This window comes from Malaya genurostris, chromosome 3 (genome assembly GCF_030247185.1).
Source record: "Malaya genurostris strain Urasoe2022 chromosome 3, Malgen_1.1, whole genome shotgun sequence".
Taxonomy (NCBI): domain Eukaryota; kingdom Metazoa; phylum Arthropoda; class Insecta; order Diptera; family Culicidae; genus Malaya; species Malaya genurostris.
Window position 1 is genome coordinate 304,690,163 of NC_080572.1, and position 27,352 is coordinate 304,717,514.

The 27,352-nt window shown below is 36.9% G+C and overlaps 1 protein-coding gene across 4 annotated transcripts; it reads right to left on the reverse strand.

Annotated features, from left to right (window-relative positions):
* On the reverse strand, positions 1-25,575 carry LOC131435031 (phosphatidate phosphatase LPIN3). Of its 4 annotated transcripts, none has more exons than XR_009230424.1 (7): positions 25,360-25,575; positions 2,697-5,133; positions 2,499-2,637; positions 2,231-2,443; positions 2,070-2,173; positions 1,210-1,695; positions 795-934 (listed from the first exon to the last, which is right to left on the reverse strand). XR_009230424.1 is itself a non-coding variant. In XM_058602496.1 (7 exons), exons 2-6 carry the CDS (start codon positions 5,066-5,068, stop codon positions 1,425-1,427), a joined length of 3,099 nt encoding a protein of 1,032 aa, XP_058458479.1. In that variant the 5' UTR covers positions 5,069-5,133; positions 25,360-25,575; the 3' UTR covers positions 797-934; positions 1,402-1,424. The 4 variants fall into 4 exon arrangements, 2 of the variants coding, with proteins under 2 accessions (XP_058458480.1, XP_058458479.1); XR_009230425.1 differs by lacking the exon at positions 25,360-25,575 and adding an exon at positions 10,386-10,654; XM_058602496.1 differs by having other exon boundaries at positions 797-934; positions 1,402-1,695.
* Between the last annotated feature and the right edge of the window lie 1,777 nt (positions 25,576-27,352).

The window sequence follows — 27,352 nt, forward strand, 5'->3', positions numbered from 1 at the left end:
TTATTGAAGCCTGTTGTAGCATTTATTTTAACGTTTTAGCGAACTTATGAGTTCTGTGAGTGTTATACGGTTCATTTGCACCGCTCGATAATATCGATATTTAGCATACATTGAATCAAACATTGACTTAAAATAACCCTTCGATGAAACTAATTTTATCCTTCTATGCTACTTTATAAATCAAGTATATGAAAAAAAGTGTTCATAAATAAAACTAACTATTATCACATATCTTCAGCTCATTCAGTTATGGCATTCTACTTGCCATTCCTATATCAGTTGAAACCACCTGCATTTAAATCTTCATCAAATTAACATAACTTGGAAATAAAACCTAAAGTTCTTGGTTTGTTCATGAAGAAAGTGAAAAAAAAACAATCGAATACAATTTATAATAGAAGAGCAAGAATAAGCCTATGACGTTTATCACTGTGATTATGTTATAACTTAATGCGCGTCTGTGTAGCTTTATATACACTTGGTAGTATCGATGTTTATTATAGGGCTAGTTGTTATTACTCACATAGAAAGCTATCGATGCTTTTGCTACGACTTTCCGGTTTACGTCTCATGTACTCTTGACTTTAGTGTTTGCATGGATAAGTCATGCAATAAACGAATAAGTCGATAGCTAATTTGAATATAGAATTCTGATTCTGGTTATGATTTCAAGTTCTAATTCTCTGGAATTGTTGGTAAAGTTTGTTGCACCAATGAGCTTGTTGGAGATACTTTGCCCGCAAGAAGAGAATTGCCATGGACGGACGTTAAGCCTCCACTTCCTGTTTGGGAACTGCTGGGTAACTCAATGTTCAACTCAATATCCGGCACAGGGTTGCGCCAATAATTGAAACTGGTAAATTCACTGTCTTCCTCTTCGATATGCTTGATGGGCGGAAATAGTTGGTCCACTATGTATGCCATATTTGCGTACCTGAAAATATTACATTGAAATGAGTCTTCATTTCATTAACGGGAAGTTTCTTGACAGTTGCGATACATAATTTCAAGTAATGTTTACAATGATCATTTGATATGAAAGGTTATAAATTTGAAAACTGACTTGATAGATATCCAATCAATGAGTAATTGTAGAGATTATCTAGCTTGAATGTTTGTTATGCTATGCACAGAACAAAATGTTATAAAAAGCTGATGAAATTAACGAGCAATAATATTGATGATTTTCTAAATTAACTTGTTGCTTACCAGCAGCTTTGCGATGAGGAAACAAAACAAAAAAGCTATTACAGCACATTTACTCAAAAATTTATGAAGCATTGATCAGTTTAGTCATATCGACATTTGGATCGGTGCATGATGTTGAGTAGATACTGTTATCAAAAAAAAATCTCGAAAATGCAGTGTATGACACTCAAACATATTCTTGCATGAATTTGCCTTTCTTTTGGAGTATTTGCTGTCTAGTATTCGATGTCACAACGAAACTGCAATTCTACATGATCACAATCTTCATTGTCGCTTTTTGGTTGCTGCCGTTTTAGGTAGTTACGATGCATGGCAGGGAAGTAATTTTGCCCACTATCCTCTAAGCGGTTATCTGTTTCACCGTCATCTAAATGCCTATCGGGTTCGTCATCGCCATCATCGCAGTCTAAGCCTTCAGACGCTGATGATGACTTGCGAATTACAGGTGGAAATATATCATTTACCACCAGTGACTGGCCGGCGTAACTGAGCAGGTTCGTTTTTCGTTATAAGATTGGAGGGTTGGATGAACCATTTGAAGAATAGATGACAAATCAAAAAGAAACAAGGAATATTTTGAATAAAGATTCAAGAAAATATTTGATATGATTTGGATGTCCATCTTCAGTGATATTTCTTACAATATCTAACGTTAAGATGATTACAATTTTTTTCGAAAAAATCAGTCTCCTGAATGACTGTTAAATTTTTCACCAATGATCCTACATACCCAAGTAGTCACTAAGCCTTAAATACACTTTTTGTGTGCATATAAATTGGATTTACGTTGCTTTTTTTTGTGTTACTTGGACTTTGCGTTAGTAAATTCGCTGTGAAAATATACTGATATGTATACTTACGTCGATTGGAATGTTTGGGTCAATTCATGCTTCAGCTCCCCTTTGGTATTGATGGTGAAGATACGAGAAATCGGAATTCCTACGGCTCGGTATGCCCAGACATCCTGATGAAATAGAAGCATTTAAAGTAAAATTTCTCAAGCGCGATAAACAATTCTCACATTTATTCGATTGCCATAACCAGCATAAAAAGGATTTTTATCCGGAAACAGCGCCTGTATATCACTAAGACATGCAATCTTAAACTGTTCCGGTTTTTTTTCGATCACTTCTCTATGGAAAGCCGACATTAACGAAGTGGGATTGAGTAATAGTGGTCCATCTGGTAACTTAACATCCCCTTGACGTATTGATTGTAAATAATCTCGTGTAGTCTAGAAAAGTGTAAGTTCTATGTAATATTCTACACCATCGATTAGTATCACATACCTTCGCTTGCCCAATGGCTCTTGCAGAGAGATACAACATTTTATATCCATTTTCTTCAATTTTGGAAAACAATTGCGCTACGCCAATTTGCTCCCAAGTTTTTCCTACCATGGGTAGAATGTGGCCTAGAACATCAGACCTGAAATAAATCATGAAAGTTTAATAATATATGTTTAAAACGTACTACATCACAAATACTTTGTTATTGTTCCATCGATGTCCGAAATAACGACTTTATCGTTATGTTTCCATTTGAATAGGAAACATTTGCATCGTGATGTGCCTTGGTAGGCAGTTGTTACACTGAAAACAATTTCATTCACTCCATTGTTCAAATTCAAACTATCAATCTGGTCAGATGACAAGCGAAGCGTTTTGCGATACTTTTCGGATAAAATATTGAGTCGACTGTTAGTCCTCTCCATGCTGAAACTTTGCTCAACAGGTAGCTCTAGATCTTCCGAGCTCAAGGAACCGTTATAACTATCATCTTTAGGTTTGCTTGTACATTCTACTGTCGATACAAGACCATCTTCTGGGGAATTAGATCTAGAGGTTTGTGTTGCCGCCGCTGAGGTTTTCGATTCTTCCGAAGAACGTTGAACTATCTCATTTTCTGTTTTCATTGACGACTTGTCATTAGATCGACGCCAATACCACCAACGGCCACCACGACCACCATCTGATGACTGGGCTTGTTTTTTCGATTCCAATTCTTCTTGACTCGAGGCTTCGGATGTAGCTTTCGGAGGTTTAAATTTCATTACTTCACTAAAGTCAGTTGGAAGTGTTTTTTGAAATGCTAACATTGTCATTACTTGTGGACAGGCCGCTGCCCATGTGTAATACTTGTCGTTGATACGAACAACTAAGTCTGGAGAGGAGAATATGATCGGATTAGCGCAAACATCCGAGTATGACAATCTGTGTTTGTCGAACTCTTCGGGGGTTGGACTGCCATTTTCCAATCCACCACACAAAGACATTGCAATGAAATCCAAGGACAATTTTTCGACTTTGTCGTCGTAGTCGGAATCGAGGCATTTTATTCCTTCAAGCGATGTAGGACTTTGAGGTAATGATGTACCATTCCCGCTTTCCCTGTCCTCTTCGTTATGTGTCTGTTGAATATTGGACGATGAGGGTGGGAAATAGAGAGCTGCTATTTCCGGGTCCAATGATTCATCAAGATCGGAGAGATAAAGTCCGTCTGGGACATTTTTACGAAGTTTCTTGTTATATTTCATAAAGCTTATCAACCCGCTAAGCATTGAATTTCGTTGAGCTTGTTTGCTTTGAGTTGCATCAAAATCTTCCGATTCATCGGGTTTAGTTGGTAGTTCTCCCCATTTCCAAGATGCTGACATATTATTATCTTCAGTAGTGTCTCGTTGGGAAATTTCAAATTCTGTATCGCTCTGAACCGGTGTTGATGGGCGGGACTGCCGTGGGCTAACACCAGTGGTTATTTCAGTATCACTGAAAAAATGAATATCTATTTCATGGACACGGCTAACTGGTTCCACAGAACCTTTCGTTTCCGGTTCATGTTTTGATTGTTCTGCTTCCTTCATCTGCTCTTCCAAGAACGATTCCTTTTCTTTGTCCTTAGGGGAATCACTAACCGAGGATGCAGTAAGCTGAGATGCAGTTATACTGTCAGTTTCTGCTCCATCATTCTGGTCTGAATTATTCGATCCCGCCGAACTGCTGGATGAGTTTTTGCGTTGTGAGTTTTTTTTCTTCATGATAGACTTCTTTCTCCGTTTTTTCTTAGTTTTAGAGTCCGCATTCAGTTTCTCCTCAGCACACGTATTTTGTTGTTCTTCAACAACACTCGATTCAGTACTTTGGTCTTTAGTCTGTACGGAAGTTGGAGCTACGTCGATCGGTTTGAAATGCATTTCTTTTGCTTCAGTAGTCTGTAGTTGAGTGCTGCTGCTTGACCAATCGCCACTGATTGCCTCAATCGCTTCCATTTGAAATATCTGTTCTTGTTCTACTTCGGCCCATTCTTGACGAATTTTTTGGGTAGTATATTCTATTTTAGTTAAAGTCAAATCCGGCCTGCCGGTAATATTATCTGTGTGCCGTCTCTGACTATATTCAGACTTTTGATTTTCAAATTTATTTTTTTCTATCTCCGCAACATCTACAGAAAAATCAATAGAATTTCGTCTAGGTCTTGGAATGGCTTGTTCCTCCTTGCCAACGTTGGTGATAGAACTTGGAAAGTTTGCATTAAAGGAACTGCTTGGTATAGGAGACGTCGCCATATGTGCTGGAACATCTGCGTCGTCTTCAAGACATTCTTCGACGAAGAACGCTTCGCCCGACTCGCCTAACTTCATATGTATATCCACTGGTTCGCCATTCACTTCAATATCAACAATTTTTTCTCGACTACGCAGCACTCCGAGCTTGCCGAAGCGCACGTGAAATGGTGAACACATGTAGGAGCCATCTGGTTGCTCTACGATTATTACATCTATTGCTCCCGTGAGCGTTGCACCGTTGATTTCACTGTAGAATTCCTTGAAATTACTGAACACTTTTACAATGCTGTTCATGTTGATCTGTGTTTTTATTTGATGTCCTATCACACACTATCAACTGTTGAGCACCTTTCCTGAATCTATAAATAAAAGATAGACATGATTAGATATGACACCGACCATAGACTATCAGTAATGTTGAATCGAACGTAATACCCGACCGATATTTATTTATTGATAAAAAAAAACACATGAAATGCATATAAAGCTGTGTCATGTTTTGGGAATAAAAGCCCAAATCGCAACTCTGGCTTACATAAAATTCAATAGTGATATTGTACGAGGGCTATATTTCAAATCATGATAAAAAAAATTCATTTACCATCCAGAAGTGATCGTGAAACGTGATACTCCGTAAAGAATTTTATCAATAATCAATTGGAAAAGATTATCACACACAGAATAGAGAATGTTTTAAAATCAAAATCACATATGCGAGATACGAGATGTATGTTGGAAGCACAAATTAAATATTCTCATTTTTTGTGTTATTTTGCAAGTCAAATCTGTTTAGTTCGGGAGCGGGTCATTGCGCCAAAAGCCATTCCGCCGAAAGTCGTTTCGCCGAATGCCATTTCGCCGAAAGTCGTTTCGCCGAATTGGTCATTTCGCCGAAAGGGTCATTTCGCCAAAAGGGTAATTTCGAATACTTAATTTTTTTGTGTTATTATGCCTCCTGTATAACTGATGTGGCGCAGCCACATAACCGAAGCCAAGATGGCTCGGCGGCATAAAGCCGCCGAGGCAACGCCGGCTGAATTGACCGCCGACCCGCCGTCGGAAGCGGCGACCTCTTGCATACAAACCTGTAACCGCCTTATTTGCCCGGTCTACTCAAAGCTAGTTTTCTTTGCTTTAGTTAGGTCCGAACGAGCGGTAGCGAGGTCGGACAGCACACAAATCAAATCGATGTGGCGAAGCCGCATTAGAAATTTTTTTATTTAGTAAAAAGAAAATACCACATACATTTTCGTGGTAGATACCTATGGAATTGCTTTGATGATTAGTAGTCAACAAGTTTCTTTGGGAACTCCGTTCTGAGGTTCATCCATCAATCTTTATTCAAGAAGTACAATTGTAGATCAACAAAACGGGCGTTAACGTTATCATCTTTACTTTGTCTTTATTTTAAATCGATTTCCATTACGATTTTAAGACAATTGCAGGAATCGGCGAAATGACCCTTTCGGCGAAATGGCTTTCGGCGAAATGGCTTTCGGCGAAATGGCTTTCGGCGAAATGGCTTTCGGCGAAATGGCTTTCGGCGAAATGACATTCGGCGAAGTGGCCAATTCGGCGAAATGACATTAGGCGAAATGACCCTTTCGGCGAAATGACTTTCGGCGAAACGGCTTTCGGCGAAATGGCTTTCGGCGACATGACCCTGATCCGTTTAGTTCTGGTTTGAAAGTTATGCGAACAGAAAATGTTTCCTTATAGTATCCTTATGAAACGTTTTGGTGAGGAAATCCGAAAGGGTACCGATCAGTTTTGTAGCCCTATCCAAAATGCTTTCACTTCCCGTTATCACTTTATATTAGGCTGAATTAGCACATGCGCACCATATAAACGCCTCTTTCAATATGAGTAAATTTATAATATTACCAAACACTTTTGATTATTTATTAATGTCCGTTTCCTTACCTTTAGCCATTGTTTATATCTTGTTTTATTCTATTTCTAGTGGTTCCATTTTAATCATTCCATATTGCGTAGGTGTCTTTTGTTATCATTTTAATTTTTTTCTTGAATATAATAGCTAGTTGTAAGCAGTATTCTTATCTTATATTCCATTTCGTATCTATTCTACATTTTTCAGTGTTTATCATCCTTCTTAATCCGCACTACACCATACTAGCAGTGTTTATGTGATGTTCATTCAAATGCATTTAGAAAAACCTGAAATCTTCAATAAAAACTTTGGCGAACTGACATTCTGACTTCTGCGCCCCTCAACAACGATCCTCCAAGATTGTAAGTAAAATTTTTAAGATGAGATTAAGAAACACCCTTATCTTGTGGAATCCGATTGTGATGATGACAATGATTTTAGATGACATCGATGTTAGAGACGGCCTTGTTCCGCCCGATTTCGACTAATTCGACGGTGATGTTTCTTCTTTGAGCTTGAGCTTGAGCGATGATCCAACCTGGGACTGGTAAATCATCCTTCAATGTACATCTTCTGGTAACCCCAGGCCCGAACGTAGACCGTGTAAGGAATGGGAAGAGATGTTATTCCAACGCTTGTTGTTACTAGAGACCGTATATACTACTGCCCACTCCACAAGTGTCACGGGAGAAGGATATTTGTTAGCATAAAATTCAGTAATGGGAGTATTCGCGTGCGACCTAGTATGTTCTGGTTTCAAGATGCAGCACTAACCTCACTGGCTTTCCGAGTGAAAGTTTTAACAATATCTTATATTGAAGTCCCGGGAAGTCTTGATTCACAGCTCTTATTCGAGCAAATTGAAGAAAAATTTGTAAGAATATCGCGTAACGAATGAAAACTTCCCTATTTTTTCTAAATGAAATTACCTACTATAAAATAAACGAGTGAAAAGGGATTTAGACAAAATAGTTGATTTATTGTAGTGACATATTTTAAATTTTTTTTGTAAAATCATTTTAAATAACAAACAAAGGTCAACCGATTTCACGCGCGACTTGATTTCTTATTATTTACGCTTTATTATTTTAATTATTTATTCAAATTAATAATTGGTTATAGTGGTTGATCTGGGCACCCGGCTACCGAGAGAAAATTATTAATTTATCAAACAAACAAGTATTTTTAACTTTCTATTCAATATACCGATATATGTTATCTCTGTTATTAGCTTTGTAATATTAACGAATTTGCGCAATAGTTGATTTTTATCATTCAATTTATAATTTTGAAAGACAAGCAATAACATAGAAGAAGAAACCCAGTTCGTGCTCGCATCTCACAAAAATCATTTACGGTCAGAAACAAAGACAATACAGTACAGTGAACAATAGAGTGTACGGAATGGTCAAATACGATTTAACAAAGCCTGAATCTTGGCCTACAAGACCAAATTCAATTTGTATAGATTTCAAGCGTTGCAAAGTTAGTTATTTTTAGTTTGACGTAAAGCCGCCATGACTAAGTTCAGTTTTTGGAATGACTGAGCGGAAATATATATTAGAGAAGCCAAGTGAAAGAAAAACTAACAGAAAAGATGAATTTTTGGAAAAAGATACGCTCAGAGACAGGACTCGAACCTGCGTTCTTATGTATTCCGTGCATACGCGCTACCATTTCGCCACTCTGATCTTGCTTTAGCCACACTAAAACTCACAGACATGGTAGCAACGTACATCGAACATGGTCTACATCCTGGCCGTCACCCGACCGACACCCTATATCCAAACATCTTCTCTGCAGCGATGCCAGATAGTAGTAGTGTCATTTCCGTAGATTGGCATTTTTCTCGGAAGCTCTCACGGTGAAAACCTTTTTTTTTTTGTTCGCCAGACAAAACTAGTTTCCATAGTTCTCCGTTGATAAATTGTAATTTCCGTAGATTTCCGTAGAAAAACTCCAATTTCCGTAGATTTTGTCTACGGATCCGTAGATCCGTAGAAAATGTTCGAATCCGTAGATCTACGGAGATTTCCGTAGATCTGATATCGCTGCTTCTCTGTCCATCAAACACTAGTCCTCTCGCTTTATACCTATTTCTCCGATCAAGCATTGAGTAGGAGAGTGTATTTATAATCGCTTGTCACCTTCTTTAATGGTGCCAGTCGCTGGCTGGACATCATCCAAGGCTGGACATTAACCAAGGCCCGGATTGCCGAATGGTATATACCATACGATTGCTCGACGAACTGAGAAAATGTCTGTGTGTGTACGTGTGTATGTGTGTAGCAAAAATAAGCACTCACTTTTCTCGGAGATGGCTCAACCGATTTTCACAAACTTAGATTCAAATGAAAGATCTTATGGTTCCATAGCCTGCTATTGAATTCTGGTTAACAGATTTTTACAAGCAAAAACCGTAAAAAGATTTCAGAGCTGAGTACGAAACTATTACAACCGTTAGTCACTGTTAGTATACGGGCAATCATATTAAATCCGGCTATTCTGGCTCCCGATTTCCGATTCTGGTAAATGGTAATTCTGGTAAGTCCGGTAAATAGTGTTGAAATACTCCAAAATGAAACTCAGACTATGTTCTCAGAGTTGGTTAAGCGTTAAACATTTTATACTGCCACCTAGAGAGACGAAGTGAAGGGCATCTTGGTTCTTGACAGTTTTACCAGGCACTTTTGTGCATCTGGTAGACACTGACTCACAATCGCAATAAATAAAATTTCATTTGAACTTGAGTTTGTGAAAATCGGTTCTGCCAATATTCAGAAAATATTTGTCTCACACACAGACATTTACTCAGTTCGTTGAGCTGAGTCGAATAGTACGAGACATTCGGTTCAAAAGTCGGTTTTCACAGTGATTGTATAGCTTTTGTTTATGAGAAAGGTAAAAACATTCCTGAAATACGTATCTGTTTTCTAACGTTAGTTGTACTTCTTTGAAAGTTCAGTGACTTTTCGAAAATGCTAGTGACGTTCAATAAAATACAGTAGAATCAAATTGTATATAAAAAAAGTAAAAATGTTCAAACAATGCTACTAACTGATCTTGACTTTGATGAATTTTATATCCTATGTATGATAAAGACAGAAAGAGAAATACAAAATTTAACATTTATTAAACTACACTTCACCGATGTAGCAGCGTCTATATGTTCACTAATTTGAGTGTAATAATAGCATTTCTTTCTGCCGGACATTGGTTTTGCATTAGTGTATAGAGCGGAATCACTGCTGTAAATATAACACTTGATTTGCTGCACTATTTCTGTGTCCCAAACATTGCTTTATCATTATTTAATTAGGTTTGTCTATACATCACTATGCTTCCGTCGCAAAATACGAATAACAGTTCACGAAGTAATCACACCATGGTCAATTTTGACGTATCAAAGCAAAACACCTAATATGCTCAGATAAGCAGACCACATGACATACGAACTATTGCGTCGAATTGGTATATTTCAAATCAAAAGACATTTGTCGCATGCGGATATTTGCTTCAAGAACATGCTTATCAACTTTTTACATAAGAAGCTGATTTAGATGAGATATGCTCTGGAAAATTGACTCAATTGAAAAGTGTGCACTTCACGGAACACGTTATGAAGTCCCATGCCAAATGTTTGCGCATGTTTCCCTAACTAATACACGTAGTTTGAAAAACCTGTCGCATATAATATGATATTGCAAAAATATTACTCACCACTGTCACAATATTTTTTTTTTGCATTGGCACAACCCGAACAGCTTTGATCTATAAATAATATCTACGAAATTGAACCATTTTTTCAGGGAGCGCACGTTCCTTTTTTTCAATATTTGTTGGGCATTGTACTAAGACATAAACTATTATTCGTTTGAACTTTTGAGTTTCTATAAAAGCTGCAAGTCTGTTTCAAACAGACTATAATAATACGTCTTCTATATGCTGCTATACAACTGACTCTGTTTACTCTTAGAAGTTAGCCGGTCGACTAAAACCCGTTTTGCGAAGCATGCAGTTCGTTCTCGTTGAGTATAATTTGCTATGAAGCAATTGCTGATATGTGTATGTGTGCAATGAAACGATACACGAACGCATGAAGAGATCGGTTCGCTCTAGTAATGAGCTAACAGCTCCATTGCACTACTATTCACATTCAATCTGTGACATATTGTACTGTTACCGTTCACAGCAGGTCCATCGTCCAAAGCGCAGGCAGCAGGACCTAACATTACAAATAGGATTGCCCAATAATCCATTTGAGTTGGAATGGTAAAAGTACAATTCTCTAAGCAAGACATATTATCTGATCAACACGATAAATTTTGTGAACCGTTTGCAATTTGGAAAAAAAAAGAGATCGCTTTGTGCTACGTACTTGTTATTTATGGTTACATACAACAAGAATACTGAAGTTAAAAAAAGAATAATATTACATTAAAAAATTGTAATCAAAATGTTTGAAATATTATTTGTTATTCGACTTTGTTTATCGCTGATTTTGTATCATCATGTTTGTCTACGTCCGTATCGACTATTCGACGAACACATACTTTCGAACGAATGCGAACAAGCCATTCTTGTTTTCAGTCGAATGTGTACGAACGCGATTCCTGTGCAAAAGAAGAATTGGCATCCCAGGTAGTTTTTTAGGAACATTTCAAACATCAAAGAAGTGATGAATGGTACATAATAAATACATGTCGTACTCATGATAAATTTTATTCAAGTCGGTAAATAAAATTTTAAAACTAAGCTTAGTGCGAAGTAAAAGCATTGAAAATAGCAGTCCGATCAGTAGTATCTGCGAAAAATATGTTGCATTTTTCTTGCAATTTTATCATGTTTTCGATAGTCTACATGTTTATTCAATTTTGTAATATCATACATTTAATATAAAATAAAACATGTTAACCCATGACTTATTTTCCATAAAGACCCTAATAAATATGGTTAAATTTATGCATAAAAACTTGGAACCGCCCATATATTCGAAGGCTCGCCAGAAAAAAAACAAGCATTTTACTATGATTGTTATGCTTTCTAAATGGTTTATTCGAAAAGCAAATTTATAATTTAACTTCAAATTACTTTTACATTCCAAAAGCAAGCTGTTGGAAATCGATTAAACTGTTTTTAATGTATTCGAACGGTTGATTCGCAACATTAAACTGACGAATCCAAACCACGGCATTCCGTCTATTCGTCTGGAAAACGAGAATGGGACTTTTCGTTCGCACGAATGATGTTCGAATACACGTTCGAAACTTAATTGGTACACGTTCTAGCGTTTTACTGATATTTAAATATTTTGTGACAAACGAGTCGCGTTAGAATTCTTTCGAGTGAGAATTTGTTCGAAAGAATCCGTTCGTCGTATGGTCGATACGGTCGTAAACAAGAATGAGAGTGAATGTCTGGTGTGATCGTTTTTATCGTCATATTACTAGTTTATCATTTATCAATTCAAATGTCTTGAGCTCCTTCTGTGTGCGCATCTTCCTCGATTTTACACACCTAGCAAGTGCAAGATTTACCCCGTAGTCGACGACATCTCTCAGGTTCTCTGCTGAGCATCACGTAGGCCATTATCTCTTCCGGCATTCTTGTTACAAACTCACTGTAGTCTGCTGCGTTTTATAAACCTTCCAATGCCCTCATGTTTGTACACTTGGTACAGCTCGTGATTCGTACGTCTGCGCCATTCTCCATTCTCTTGTTTACCGCCGAGTATTGGCGCAGGATTTTTCTCTCAAAGACGCTGGGTACTCGAATATCTGTTTCCTTCAACGACCGTGGCCATATAGGGCAACAGGTAGTATCAACGACTTGTACAGAGGAAGTTTTGTGCGTGTCTGCAAGCTACGAGATTTCAGCTAGTTATAGAGTCCGTAGAAAGCCATATTAGCAGCTGTAACACGCCATCAATCTCCACCTCGGATCCTACACCGTTAGGGATGCTCTATTCTCTCTCAGCCACCATGTATTTTGTCTTTTTCTGGGAAACTTATCGAGAATTTGTCACACTCTATAACGTACCATGTTGAGGAGTGTTATGCCTCTATAGTTTTTACTATCAAGTCGGTTTCTCACTCACAAAACTCACGTTTCTTACATCTATGCAATGTTTTCTCAGCTGCTCTCAACTTCTTATATCTCGATTGATTTTTCAAATGGCCGTATGATCAAGTGATAGTTTCTCTTTGTTTACTCTCTCTTCCGATTATTGTGACGTGAATAGAAAGGTTTAGAACTTGTGAATGTTTGCCGCCTATCAAAACATGGTCGATTTGGGAGCATGTTTTACAATTTGAGTGTCCCCGATGTTGATTTTAACGTCGTGTTTAGGGTACTCGTCGTAGGTCTTGTCTAGACGACCATAAAATTCGTCTTCCACGTCTCCGAGTCAGACACTGTTTTGATCCGCTCCTGACATGGGAAACAAACGCTCAACGCTCCATAGCTCCCACCGGGGTTTGTTACCCTCTTTTAGTACCTTAAATAATCAATTCATAGGGTACTTTATACATTCTCATTTTATTTTCAAATGTACTTTTTAGGTCGTCTGGAGAATGGTTTGATAATGACTTATCGAATTGTTTTGATTGTTTGTGAGATGTGTTTATGTGCGAAGGATTTATTATGTGAGGAAACACGCACAACTCAGTCTGAGTGAATCCGAACATAATATTTTGTAAGGTATTCAGTTCGGTCCAGCCCACAGTGGTTCGAATCAATAAAAACGTGGACATAAATCAGTAGCTGCCAAACCGTTCTTTTAATGCATATAGTTGCTTTGAAGAAATTATTTACAAATATATACCGCGTAATTTGATCCTATCAATAATTGTTCATGGCCTACTTTGACAAAAAATGTAACCATAACTTTTTTTTCTGAAGAGATAGAAATTTTTTTTTCTTCTACAAAGTTTTAGAACTATTAAAAATAATTTACTTTGTCAAATATACCAAAAGTCTAGGTCGCACCGTTTCGGATATACAAAGCGTTTTTATGGCAACCCCCTTAAAATCAGGTTTTTATTTATAACTTGTTTCGAGTTAGTTTTTTATGCATACTTTCTTTGGAATAATTGAAGAAAATAAAAAATCCCATATTTTTGTTGAAGGTAGTGCATAGGTTTCTTGTTTTCTGGCAAAGTTATACAACATTTTACCTTTTTTTTACCTATCATAAAACCTTACACAGAAGCGAAATATGCAATTTTATGCAGCTGATTTTTACAAAATTTGTAGGAAAAGATGTGCCCAATATCATTTAAAAAAATCCAAGTGGAACTCGGTGGAACTTTTTTTTTAGGTCTTTTCAAAGTTAGTTTTAATTACTGAATTATGGCAACCCCCTTAAAACTAGTTTTCTAGTCATAACTTGTTTCGTGTTATTTTTTTATGCATACTTCGTTTGGAATAATTGTAGAAAATATAAAATTTCATAATTTTGTAGAAACTAATGCATAAGTTTATTCTTTTCTGGAAAATTTATGCATAATTTTACTTCTTACCTAGAAAACCTTGTGCCGAAGCGAAATATGCAACTTAATGCAGCAAACTATTATAATACTTATAAGAGAACATGTACCTTATCAAATTTATTTTCCAATGAGAATTTCTAGAGTAATATTCGTGTGACTCATTTACACTATGGCTATGCTGAAACCATAAATGGTTAAGAAACAGAGGGCGCACAGTGGTCCAAAACTGGAAAAAGACGGTCACAAGTCTGTACCTTTCACTGATTTTAAAGAGCTAACGTGTCTTCGAAGAAGTTTTACAAAATTATATAACGCTTCTTTTGAAAGTAGCACCTTAATTTTTGTTAAGGGGGTAGTACCGATTTCGAAAAAAAATAATTTTGTTTTTGACGAAAAAAATTTTTTTTTCTATCTCTTTTCAAAGATAAAAAACATTTCAAGTATTTTTGCTGAAGATATGAATAATGTAAAAAAAATATTTTTTTGAGATATTCGCTTTATTTTAAAAACAGTTTTTTTGGATTTACCTACGTAGAATTTATCTCTATTACCTAAGTATCTACTTCAAAGTTAGCAAAGTTACTTATTTAAGTTTTCCCAATACTTTTCACAACCTAATCAATCAACTAGGTAGTTAATGTTACCTAATAAATCATTACAATATGTCACTTAGTCGCATTGCATTCGATCAATCAGTATCAGTCACGCTATCGTCCGAGTTTTCTGTATCGCTAATTTCTTGTTCTGTTGTAAGTTCTAGCATATCAATTGCTTCCAGTGACAATTTCTTTCCAGTTTTGATAGGTTTGTAATAAATATTCGAAATCAGTGGGTCAGACGCTACTAGGAGTCGAAAAAAAATTTGTCATCGCTTTTTCACGGCTGTTTTTCCTCGTGCCCAAGTTTGGATTTTTTTTATTTGTTTATTAATTTTTAACTTTTTTCATTCAATAAACTATAAAGGTTGTTTTATGGAATGGCTTATTTGAAATCTAAGAAAAAACCGTACATTCATGCCTTGGACGAATTTTTGTATCTTTGTTATATTTTACAGGCTGTTGAAAAAAGGCTTTGTGCGAAATGCTCCATGGATTATTACTTTGTTACCTTTTACAATTGAATTTTTTGTTACTTTTTACAATTGACGATATTAGAATAAATCTAAGTGGAACTAGATGCAATTTTAGGCCTTTTCAAAATTAGTTTTAATTATTGAAAATCCGAAAAATTATCAAAACTTCAACACATATTTCAAAAATGGAAAAATGTTTTCTAGACAAAATATGATAAAGTATTGTTAAAGTACAAACCTTTACGAAGAGATTTCATGTTTAAACGTGTAAATAAATTGAGTTATCGCGAAGCAACACGATTTTTAAGACGAGATGTTGATCGGGCGACTGCAAAAGTGAGTTACAGAAATAGCAGACGCGTGACGCCATCTGTTTCTTAACCATTCATGGTTTCAGCATGGCCATAGTGAAAATGAGTCACACGAAGAGTACTCAAGATATTCTCATTGGAAAATAAATTGGATAAGGTACATGTTCTCCTATAAGTATTATAAAAGTTTGCTGCATTAAGTTGCATATTTCGCTTCGGCACAAGGTTTTCTAGGTAAGAAGTAAAATTATGCATATATTTTCCAGAAAAGAATAAACTTATGCATTAGTTTCTACTAAATTATGAAATTTTATATTTTCTACAATTATTCCAAACGAAGCATGCATAAAAAAATAACACGAAACAAGTTATGACTAGAAAACTAGTTTTAAGGGGGTTGCCATAATTCAGTAATTAAAACTAACTTTGAAAAGACATAAAAAAAAAGTTCCACCGAGTTCCACTTAGATTTTTTTTTTGATATTGGGCACATCTTTTCCTACAAATTTTGTAAAAATCAGCTGCATGCAGTTGCATATTTCGCTTCTGTGTAAGGTTTTATGATAGGTGAAAAAAGGTAAAATGTTGTATAACTTTGCCAGGAAACAAGAAACCTATGCACTACCTTCAACAAAAATATGGGATTTTTTATTTTCTTCAATTATTCCAAAGAAAGTATGCATAAAAAACTAACTCGAAACAAGTTATAAATAAAAAACTGATTTTAAGGGGGTTGCCATAAAAACGCTTTGTATATCCGAAACGGTGCAACCTAGACTTTTGGTATATTTGACAAAGTAAATTAGTTTTAATAGTTCTAAAACTTTGTTGAAGAAAAAAAATTTCTATCTCTTCAGAAAAAAAAGTTATGGTTACATTTTTTGTCAAAGTAGGCCATGAACAATTATTGATAGGATCAAATTACGCGGTATATATTTGTAAATAATTTCTTCAAAGCAACTATATGCATTAAAAGAACGGTTTGGCAGCTACTGATTTATGTCCACGTTTTTATTGATTCGAACCACTGTGCGTCAGTGTAAAACACCTTTTCACAGTTGACTTTTCTAAATTTATTATAAAAAATATTTGGGGCCACTTGAGGGCGCACGTGATCCGGGATTCCACGAATTTCTTCTCTCATGGATGTGTCGCAAAACACAGTAGAATCAGAAGTATCCAAGAAATGAGCACGGTTGGGAACAAACGAAGAAGGATTAATATTCGGAGCCATGTAATCAAAATACAAGGACATAAAACGGGTTTGAGAATTAAGCTCGACAAGCCTTTCGAAGTTTTCAATCCCCATCGGATTCAAGATATCGCATCGGATTAGCATTCGATATGAGAGATCTCAGAATCGGTTTTTCAACGGTAAGACGCCCGCGAGCACTTCGAGACTCATCGTATGAGTCGACTGCATGCAACCTAAGGCAATACGCAAACAACGATACTGAATTCTTTCCAGCTTGATGAAATGAGTGTTCGCCGCGGATCGGAAGCAAAAGCATCCGTATTCCATCACGGGCAATATCGTTGTTTGGTATAACCTGATCAGGTCTCCTGGGTGGGCAGCCCACCACGATCCGGTTATTGTACGAAGAAAATTGATTCTCTGTTAGCATTTTTGTTTCAGATACCTAATGTGACATCCCCAGGTGCCTTTGGAGTCGAACCAGACCCCGAGATATTCAAATGTGAAGACCTGAGCTATGGTTTCACCCCCTAGCTGAAGCTGTAATTGTGCTGGTTCTCGCTTCCTTGAAAATACAATCAGCTCAGTTTTCTCCGTAGAGAACTCGATACCCACTTGAAGAGCCCATGTCGACAAGTTGTCGAGGGTTCATTATTTTTTTGATAACACTAACAACTAGGTTCACATTAAATAAAAGAGAATATCAAGGATGGTAAACACTACAAATAATTCTGCTAATGACGGTTTATCTATATAATTTTTTTTGCAATCGAAGTGAGTAGAGAACATTTTCTGATTTAATAACTTTTTCATGTCGATTCTTATCATTTTCATATACCGCTTTTCAATAAAGAATTTTGATCACCCGATACAGATCTAGAGATTTTTCTTCTGAAGAGTATAGATTTAAATGTGACAACTTTGCACGCTTTACGAACTTCAACGCTGCGTACTTCGTTCCGAAGACGGTGGTGTTTTTTTTTCGTACCACCACGTAACGGTTCTGCATCGTCATTTTGTATGAGGGTTTGAAAGTTTCGACACTCATCGCCATATAATTTCGGAACCGAAAGTCGAATCCAGATGAAATTGCACATATGCTATAAGACAATGAGAGCTTTAATTTGAATCATGAATTGTGAAAATTGGTTTAACCGTTGCTGAGAAATCGAAGTGAGTTCCGTTTTAAGAGCTTTTCTTCACTATTATTGGTGCTTTCGGAAGCGGAAACCAGAAACTAAATGAATTTAGTATTAATGAATTTTTAGTTTTATAAAAATTTGCACCTCGTTTCGTCAGCATTTGTGGAAAAATACTCAAGAAATGAAAGAAATTTTAACTTAACATGCTGTAATACTGGAACCGGAAGTCGGATCTGGATCAACTTTTCGGGGACTTTTTAAAGAATTTCAAGACTTTAATTTTTGAAAATCGCTTGAGAAATATCCGAGAAAATCGAGTGCGCCTGTTCTCATAGATTTGCACATATTACGTTGTAATTTCGGAACCGGCAGTCCGATAAAGATGAAATTCAATAGTAAGCTATCGAACCACAAGTCCTTCAAACTTGCTGTGATCGGAAATCCAACATAAGTGTGTTCTCCCCGTAATTCCAAAACCGGACAAGTTTCCTTCAACCATATCTGAGAAAATGACGAGAGCACCTTTTTGGAGTTTGGCCATTACTTTCGGTACATTCGGAACCGGGAACTGAGATCTAGTATACCCGAAATAATCACATTTCGGGGTGAATCCTATAGACACTTTTCATTTTATATTGTTATACAAGTGCGATTCTAAGCTAGGTCGGGTAGCTTTCACACGACATTAACTCGTTTTTCAATTGGATGCTTTTCATTATATTTTCAAATACCATCAACATTTTTCTGATTTCTGCATAGTGATAAAAATCACTTATTTACACACATTACGTCCACTATTGGTTTGATTTGAGCTACTATGCTCTGCGGAATCAAATACGAATCCATACGCTATTATCCTAATCTTATCACAAGTTAATAACTCACCGATTAAATATTATCAACTGATATTTCTTTAATTTCTGCCAGTGCCGCAAAACAAAAAACTAACTTCATATAGACGAAGATTTTTTTTCTTATCCCACTACATTTGTACCTCAGAAAACTGCTATGAAAACGCTTGCCAATAATGATAAGTTTAAAAATAGCTTGCAGGCAAACAAGCCATGTTGTGTTGAGCGTTTCAATATAATAAACACTTGTGACAGTAAGTATTTGAAGGTCATAGACATATCTTCATAGTAATGATACAAAATAAAATGATTCTGTTATTAGTTAATATCTAAATAATACAATATTTTTATTAAATCAAATTGGAAAAAAATCGACTAACAGAAGCTTTCAGCTAGCTTGTCGATAAATGGCTTTGTCCCAACGAAACTAAAGTGTAGTACAAAATAACTGCCGATTTTCGTGTAATTGAATAGTTTATTCCATGATACCCGATCAAAAGCCGAGAACTATGTCGTAAATTTGAGCAGTTTGAGTTATAAGAAGGAAAGTACCCTACGTAAAGATCAAATTAATGTGCCAGTCGCGAATAAAACAAGCGGAAGCTAGTTGAATACATTGGCATCATCTCATGTCCTCATGCAACGTTCACAGAAAACATAATAAACTAATTTGGAAGATTGGTGACACATAAATTCAATTGTATAGGTCTAAAAACAACTTATTTTAGAATGGAAGCAGATTATTTGAAAAGCATTGCACTATGGTCCGAAACAAGAAATTAGCTTGACAAAAATATTCTCACTATTAAATAGTAGTTTTTTGTAGTTGGTGTCTTCACAAAAGTTGTTTGTAATCAAATGGCGCAATATCGAAAGAAAATAAACATGTTTACAAGTTTTTTTTCAATGAACTAAAGGAATTACTTGGTTTTGCCTATTCACAAGTAATCCCGGGTAGAAATGAACATCTCAATGGTAGAAATTACAATTATTTAGTTTTATATAAGAGTTACAATATCAAAATTCACCACACAGTCTTCATGAGAAAATGTCAACAAAATATAAATTTCTGTCATTGAAATTTCAAACCAAAAACAAAATATTTACAGAAGAAGAATTTTTCAGTTATTTTATATTCTTGCGTTCAGAAATAAATAATACAATAATAATTTCACTTATCTGATTCTGATGCAGGTTATTCAATTATATTTTAATAGTACACTTGAACTTGAGGTTGATAAACGACTGGACAATGCGCAATTCAGGCCCCAATGTGGTTCTTAGCCTCTTGTCCAGTAACTCCTATCCCTACCTCCCCGCAGTGCTGGCTGGGGTACGAGCAACCATAGGAAAGATCGGGTAACCAACCCCGGTGGGACCTTGGTCGTATGGTGACAGGGAGCGGCTGATTACCGTTCTTGTGTCAGTGTATGACTCTAAACAGTACTGACACGATGGTCCTCCGGCGAGACAGGAGGTTGGTGCAGGCCTAAAAAGCCGCCCGGAAAACACTTGTTACGAATAATCAGGATATAAATACGACTCGGAATAATCGGCAAAGACCTACGCGACGAACTAAGAACTACGATTGGAAGCTTGGCACATGGAACTGCAAATCGCTTGGCTTCCCAGGATACGACTGAATGCTGCATGATGAGCTTCAAATCCGCGGCTTCGATGTCGTAGCACTGCAAGAACTTTGTTGGACGGGACAGAAGGTGTGGAAAAGTGGGCATTGAGCGGCTACCTTCTACAAGAGCTGTGGCACAACCAACGTTCTAGGAACTGGATTTGTAGTGTTGGGCAAGATACGCCAGCGAGTGATTGGGTGGCAGCCAATCAGTGATAGAATGTGCGTATTGAAGATCAAGGACCGTTTCATCAATTACAGCATCATCAACGGGCACTGCTCACATGAGACGAGACCCAATGATGTGAAGGAAGCATTCTACGCGCAGCTGGAACAAACCTACGACAGCTGTCCACGGCGGGATGTAAAACTCGTCATCGGCGACATGAATGCTCAGGTAGGCCGGAAGGCAATGTACAGGCCCGTGATCGGGCTGGAGAGCCTGCACGCGGTAACAAACGACAACGGTCAACGATGCGTAAACTTTGCAGCCTCCCGAGGAATGGTAGTTCGAAGCACCTTCTTCCCCCGCAAAGATATCAACAAAGCCACCTGGAGATCACCTGATCAACATACGGAAAATCAAATCGACCACGTTCTCATCGATGGGCGATTCTTCTCCGACGTCATCAATGTCCGCACTTACCGCAGTGCCAATATTGATTCTGACTACTACCTTGTCGCGGTTTGTATGCGCTCAAAACTATCGACGGTGCACAATACTCGTCGCACAGGAACGCCGGGACTCAATCTCGAGCAGCTACGTAGCATTCGTACTGCAGAGGAATACGCGCAACAAGTGGAGCTAGTGCTACCAACGGAAGAGCAGCTTGGCGCGGCGACTCTTGAAGATGGCTGGAGGAACATGAGGCCCGCTATGAGTAGCACTGCTGCAACCGTTCTAGGTACGAGGTTATCGAATCGAGGAAATGACTGGTTTGACGGCGAATGTCAGCAGTTGGTCGAAGAGAAGAATGCAGCAGGGGCGAGGATGCTGCAACACCGCACTAGAGCGAACGAGGAACGATACAGACAGGCACGGAACAGACAGAAAACGGTTTTCCGGAGGAAAAAGCGCCACCAGGAAGACCAATGTCGCGAAGCGATGGAACAGCTGTATCGCGCAAATGACACACGGAAGTTCTATGAGAAGGTGAACCGCTCACGTAGAGGCTACACACCACAGGCCGAAATGTGCAGAGATACCAGTGGTAACCTTCTCATGAACGAACGTGAGGTGATAGACAGGTGGAAGCAGTACTATGACGAGCATCTGAATGGCGAAGCACAAGATACAGAGAACGGTACAGGAATCAATCTGGGTGCACGCTCAGCCGACGACAGATTTCCAGCCCCTGATCTTTTGGAGATAAGTGAGGAGAGATTTGATAAACAAAGCCGCGGGCAATGACCAGTTGCCAGGCGAGCTGCTCAAACATGGAGGAGAGGCACTAGCTAGAGCGCTGCACTGGATGATTTCTAGGATTTGAGAGGAGGAGATTCTGCCGCAGGAATGGATGGATGGGGTGGTATGTCCCGTCTACAAAAAGGGCGATAAGCTAGACTGTTGCAATTACCGCGCAATCACATTACTGAACGCCGCCTACAAGGTACTCTCCCAAATCTTTTGCCGTCGTCTATCACCAATAGCTAAGGAATTCATAGGGCCGTACCAAGCGGGATTTACTGGAGCCCGCGCCACTACGGATCACATATTCGCGATAAGACAAGTACTCCAGAAGTGTCGTGAATACAACGTACCCACGCATCACCTATTCATTAACTTCAAAGCGGTATACGACACAATCGATCGAGAACAGCTATGGCAGATCATGCACGAATACGGTTTCCCGGATAAACTGACGCGATTGGCCAAAGCAACGATGGATAGAGTGATGTGCTACGTCCGAGTATCTGGGACGCTCTCGAGTCCCTTCGAATCTCGGAGAGGGCTACGTCAAGGTGATGGACTTTCTTGTATCTTATTCAATATTACCCTGGAAGGTGTGATTCGAAGAGCGAGGATCGACACGAGTGGCACGATCTTCCGAAAGTTCGTACAACTTTTTGGCTTCGCTGACGATATTGATATTGTGACAAATTCATTCTGTCGGTTGCGTCTCTATATACCATGTTACAGCGTCTTAATCTTTAAACTTGATTCACAACCTAATAGCAGCATTCAAACGAGTCTAAGTTTGTTAAAATCGGTCCAGTCATCTCCGAGAAAATTGTACGAAGAAATATTTTTAGAATAGTGCACACACACTTTGCTGTGCTGTTCGAAGCGCCTCTACAAGAGAATTACTACTTGATGATTGCTTTTCAAAACAATCGTTGAATTTCTTACACAAATTGAAATCTCTACCTGGAGGTCTGTTTTCTGTGTTATGACATAGAAAAACCTTGAGTTTATTTTAAGTTTTACCAGTATCCATCGAAAATAAAAATATTGAAAAAAGAATAATAGTCGAAAAAGTTACCGTAGAAACGAGTTTCAAACTTGTAACATTCTCTTATCCAGGGGAATCGTCTGCCAATCAAACTTCCTGGATACTCACAAAACCATAACGTCATAAAGTTTGGATCTGACACAAAAAACGCTCACAATTTTTTTCTTTCCTGAACACCAGTACCGGTAATTGCCCAAGCGAATCTGTCTGATCGAGGACATAATAAAAAATACACCTATTGGCCAGTGTAGAGATAAAAGAAAGCTTAGAATCATATGCCGTCATATTAAATAAATCCTGTTTTCGTCAAACAAGAAATTAAAGAATGTCAAGAACTACATGATAGTATTCAAATTGTGTTCATATATTTATTTCTTAGGAACCGCATGTTAAGGTACTATGTTATAAATCTATGCAGACTACGAAATGCGTATTACTTTGTAATGCAAATATCACTTCGTGTGGTTGAAAATATCGCAATTGTGTCTTTTTAGATATGATGCACGTTAAGCATGATGAATTATTCTTGAGCTTCAATTGTGTTATATTAATGTTGATGTGTTTTGTGAAACACGGGCGATCAACTAATCTAAACTTAACCCATTATGTCCTAGCGTATGATATATCATACGTAGAAATATCTATTTTACAAAAAAATGTTTACTGTGGAACTGCACTACCCAACAGCTTCACGATAACAAAAACAGATAAACAACACTACGCAACTTCTTTGGGTATTAAATCTGCTGTTTGTTTTTCAAAATTTAATTGTATTTTGATCCTTGACCTTTGACCTACTAACGACTAGAAATGGTAGTGCAAAGTAAGTTATATATTGCTTTGTATTTTTTGGTCAAATTATGCGCTTATACTTATATCTTGTGTCAAAACAATAGCAGAGGCTCTCAAAGGGTTACATCTAGAAAACAAATCTCAAATAATGTGTAAAATAATGTAAAATTTGATGCTAACATTTGTGTGTATGATATATCATACGGTGGCATAATTTCGTTTAGAAAAGATTTTTAACAGTGGGTTCGTGTTTCCCATAATCTTCAACACATAATATGATGGAACTGATGATATCAGTTCATTTGATTTAAATTTTAAAAGCCCCGGGTTATAATGGGTTAAAACGAAAACAGGTAAATAATACAATCATAAAATTACAAGGACCTTATCTGGAAACTCGTCATCATGACGTCAATAATCTTATGTACGCTTTAAATATTCAGTTGTAGGTCGGCTTTGTTATCAATCGCGTCTAAGCAGACTAGCGGTTAAGAAGTTATGGGACAAAGTTGAAGAAAAAAAATTAAAATTTAAAATAATTCTTCTGTAAACCGCGAATCTCTAGAAGTGTAGTTAATAAGAACCATTGTTGTTCTCTTGCGAAAACAAAATTGTATTCGATCCTTTGCCTTGTAGAACCCAATTATCTCTCGGCGAACAAGTAATAACCCAATTATTATAAGAGAATCATTGATTGGATTCCATGCATGTAAGAATCGTAACTAGAAGTCAAATAGATAACTTAAAAGCATAAATCACTGCTGTTTAAATCGATGTTACTTCTATGCTAGTAGACGAGTAGCTGTTTTTCAACTTTTTTTTCAGCGAAGCAAATAAAACCACAACAAAGGAAGGAAACTGTTCAATACCGCACGCAGAACGTACCTCCTGTAAACGAGCCAATCAAAAGCAATATCAGAAATCATGCCATCAACGTCATGAACGTCATATGACGTATCAATGAGTTAGTTTAGTAGATAAACAACTTGTTTACTTCTAGTTTATAAACTCAATGAACTCCTCGTATTCAGAGAATTGCACACATACGAAAATATTGTAGCACCACACTAGAACACACAGGAGCACCTAAAGGCATACGACACGGATAGAAATTGTTATATTCATGTATTATACAGCGCGTTATATGGAAAATACGATAAACATAAATGTAGCATCGCATATGAGACCGCTCTGCATTTAGCCATAATGCATAGTGAATTTCATAAGGTGCGAATAATACTTTTATAATTATACCTTTATTTCTCATAAAATTTAATCATTTTCTGACAGAATATGTTCATAGGAATGCGCGACTAGATATCAGACACCAGTCGATCCAGTAGAAGCTTTGTTTCACAAACACCCACACCCCAACTTCACAGATATTGCATTTTAAACATTGAAAAATTTACTGCTTCTCATCTTTTGAATAACGAATAATATTTCTCAAAATGATTGCTATGAAATATTTTAAAGTTCACTGACCATCTCATGAAAATCAATAATATATATGAATACTCCGTGCACAAAATGGATACTCTTTGCTTGATGTCTCAATCATTTTGATGTACTGTCTGTACTGTCTTTCGAAACTTTTTTTTATGGAATAATCTTTAGCTCTACCATTTACAATTTTAGCAAGGTAAGAACAGTTTCAGCCGTCTAAAAACTGACAAATCAAATGAAAAAAAAAAAAGGAATTCATTTGTGCAATCAGAAATTTATTGATTTTCATGGTAATCGATAAATTTTACTCACCTCTCGAAATAGTTGATTTCTTGAATCAGACAGCAAATCTACAGTTTTACTTTATAGTAGAATATCTAACACTATGTGTTATGAGATCTTTGATCTAAGCAATATCACTTTAGAACTCCTAGGTATGTATTCCTTTTTTCATTCAATTTTTCAACTGAACTTTGAACGAGATAAAAGATGACAGCTGACTAATAGTCGATCGACAGTACATCAGACGAACCGGTTTTGTTATTTCAGTCACCCGCAGCTGTTTGACGTTTAATACACGCTCGTTCAATATTACTCCAAAGAACATACATCATATTACCATCATTATCATTATCAATGATTTCAACTGAGTTTGCGGCCGATTCTTAGCGTTCAGAATAATTACATGACTAGTGCTACGATACCAAGAATCTTTCCAGGTCGGTGCTCGAACACACGACAACTGACTTATAAGACCACCGCTATAAACATTTAACTGACCACCCGGAATATTAGAGCCAAAGATAAACTCAAGATTACAACGACGACACGACCAGGCACTCCGAAGGGAGATAATAGGAATAAAAAGTATTCGTGAGTGATTTACCGCCAGTTACCACAAATATAGCGACCCTTTGATAATGATAAAAATAATCTCTTGCGCAACACTGTTTAAGTTGATACGAGCTAATTTCCACGGAGCCATAATAAATAAACAAACCATTTGAGAAAATGTTGAAAAAGTTTTATTAATTTAAATTTTGTGCCATCAGAACCAAATTAAAAAACTTAAAAATATTGTGAAGAAATCGAGATTGTGAAAGCTGTACGAGGCCCTGCGAACCATCGGCCGTGAACTGATCCCCCTTAAGAAATATAACTGTCCGGCCCTCGTTTAACATTTACTTCTAAAATACAAACATATGTCCATGTTTGCAACGCTGAAATGGAGTTATTAAATATGACGAAATTAGACGCATTCACAATACACTAGGCACGAGGAATAAAATTTGGCTTACTGAATTCATTTATTCCGAATTACAGAATCATCTTGCACCAGAGCCAGGCTCAACAGTTTATCATGTATTGGAACAAATTAAAAAAATGTAAGATACTTTCAATCTAATCTAACAACGTTCTTTGCGGATTAACCACAGACTAACAATCATGCCAGTATGAGTAAATTCTTATAAAAATAATTTTTCGTGATGCACTAGTTGTACTGCGCGAACTATTTAGGGTAAAAGAGGTATTTTGGCCACTTCATATATTTTGGCCCACCTAGCAAACTTTATCGATTTCATCGGATTTTATCGATGTTAAGTAACTCATTTTGCATCAATTTGAAACTAATCACATTAAAATACATATTGCGGTAGGGGTTTTTAGTGATATTACAATATTTGGTGGATATTTTTATAAAGTGGGCCAAAATAAAATCAATCCTAAAGTGGGCCAAAATACCTCTGTTACCCTACCATCTGTACACCCCTTGTGTTTTGTGAATACGTCTTACTTTACTATGGGGTGCCTTTTCAAAATTTACCCTCTGAGAGAGTGATAAGTTTTTGATCGTGAATATCTCTTGTTGTATCTAACGAATCAACATAATTTTTGCTACATGCCATCGGAAATATGATCACAATTTTATGATAAAATATTCAGTTGTGTGACATAATTTCAAATAATTCAAAATAAAACTTTTCTGAAATGTTTGGTATAAACGAGTATCAAAGAGGATATTTCATAAGGCGCTTTTGCCTTTCTCGTATTTTTAAAGCTCATAGCTCAGTGATCTGTGAAAGGATTCATGTAATCTAACTACCAATACAATCGAAATTTTTCAACTTAAGCGTGTAAAGAAAAAGCATTGAAGTATTTCAATAGTACACTATTGAAAAACCTGTCTCATTTGACCCATGTCAACACCAGCCAATCAGAACGCGTTCTGAGGAAGAGAGCAAAATATCTGCTGCTGTACAACAAATCGTTCGAGAAAAATGTTCCGAAAAGTGTTGAATATCGT

Excerpts from the sequence above, each read along its gene's own strand:
- LOC131435031 (XM_058602496.1), bottom strand. The coding sequence starts at position 5,068 with ATGAACAGCATTGTAAAAGTGTTCAGTAATTTCAAGGAATTCTACAGT. Across the intron at positions 2,638-2,696 it reads ATCGATGGAACAATAACAAA|GTCTGATGTTCTAGGCCACA; the intron begins GTATTTGTGATG and ends GATTTATTTCAG. Across the intron at positions 2,444-2,498 it reads GAGCCATTGGGCAAGCGAAG|ACTACACGAGATTATTTACA; the intron begins GTATGTGATACT and ends ACACTTTTCTAG.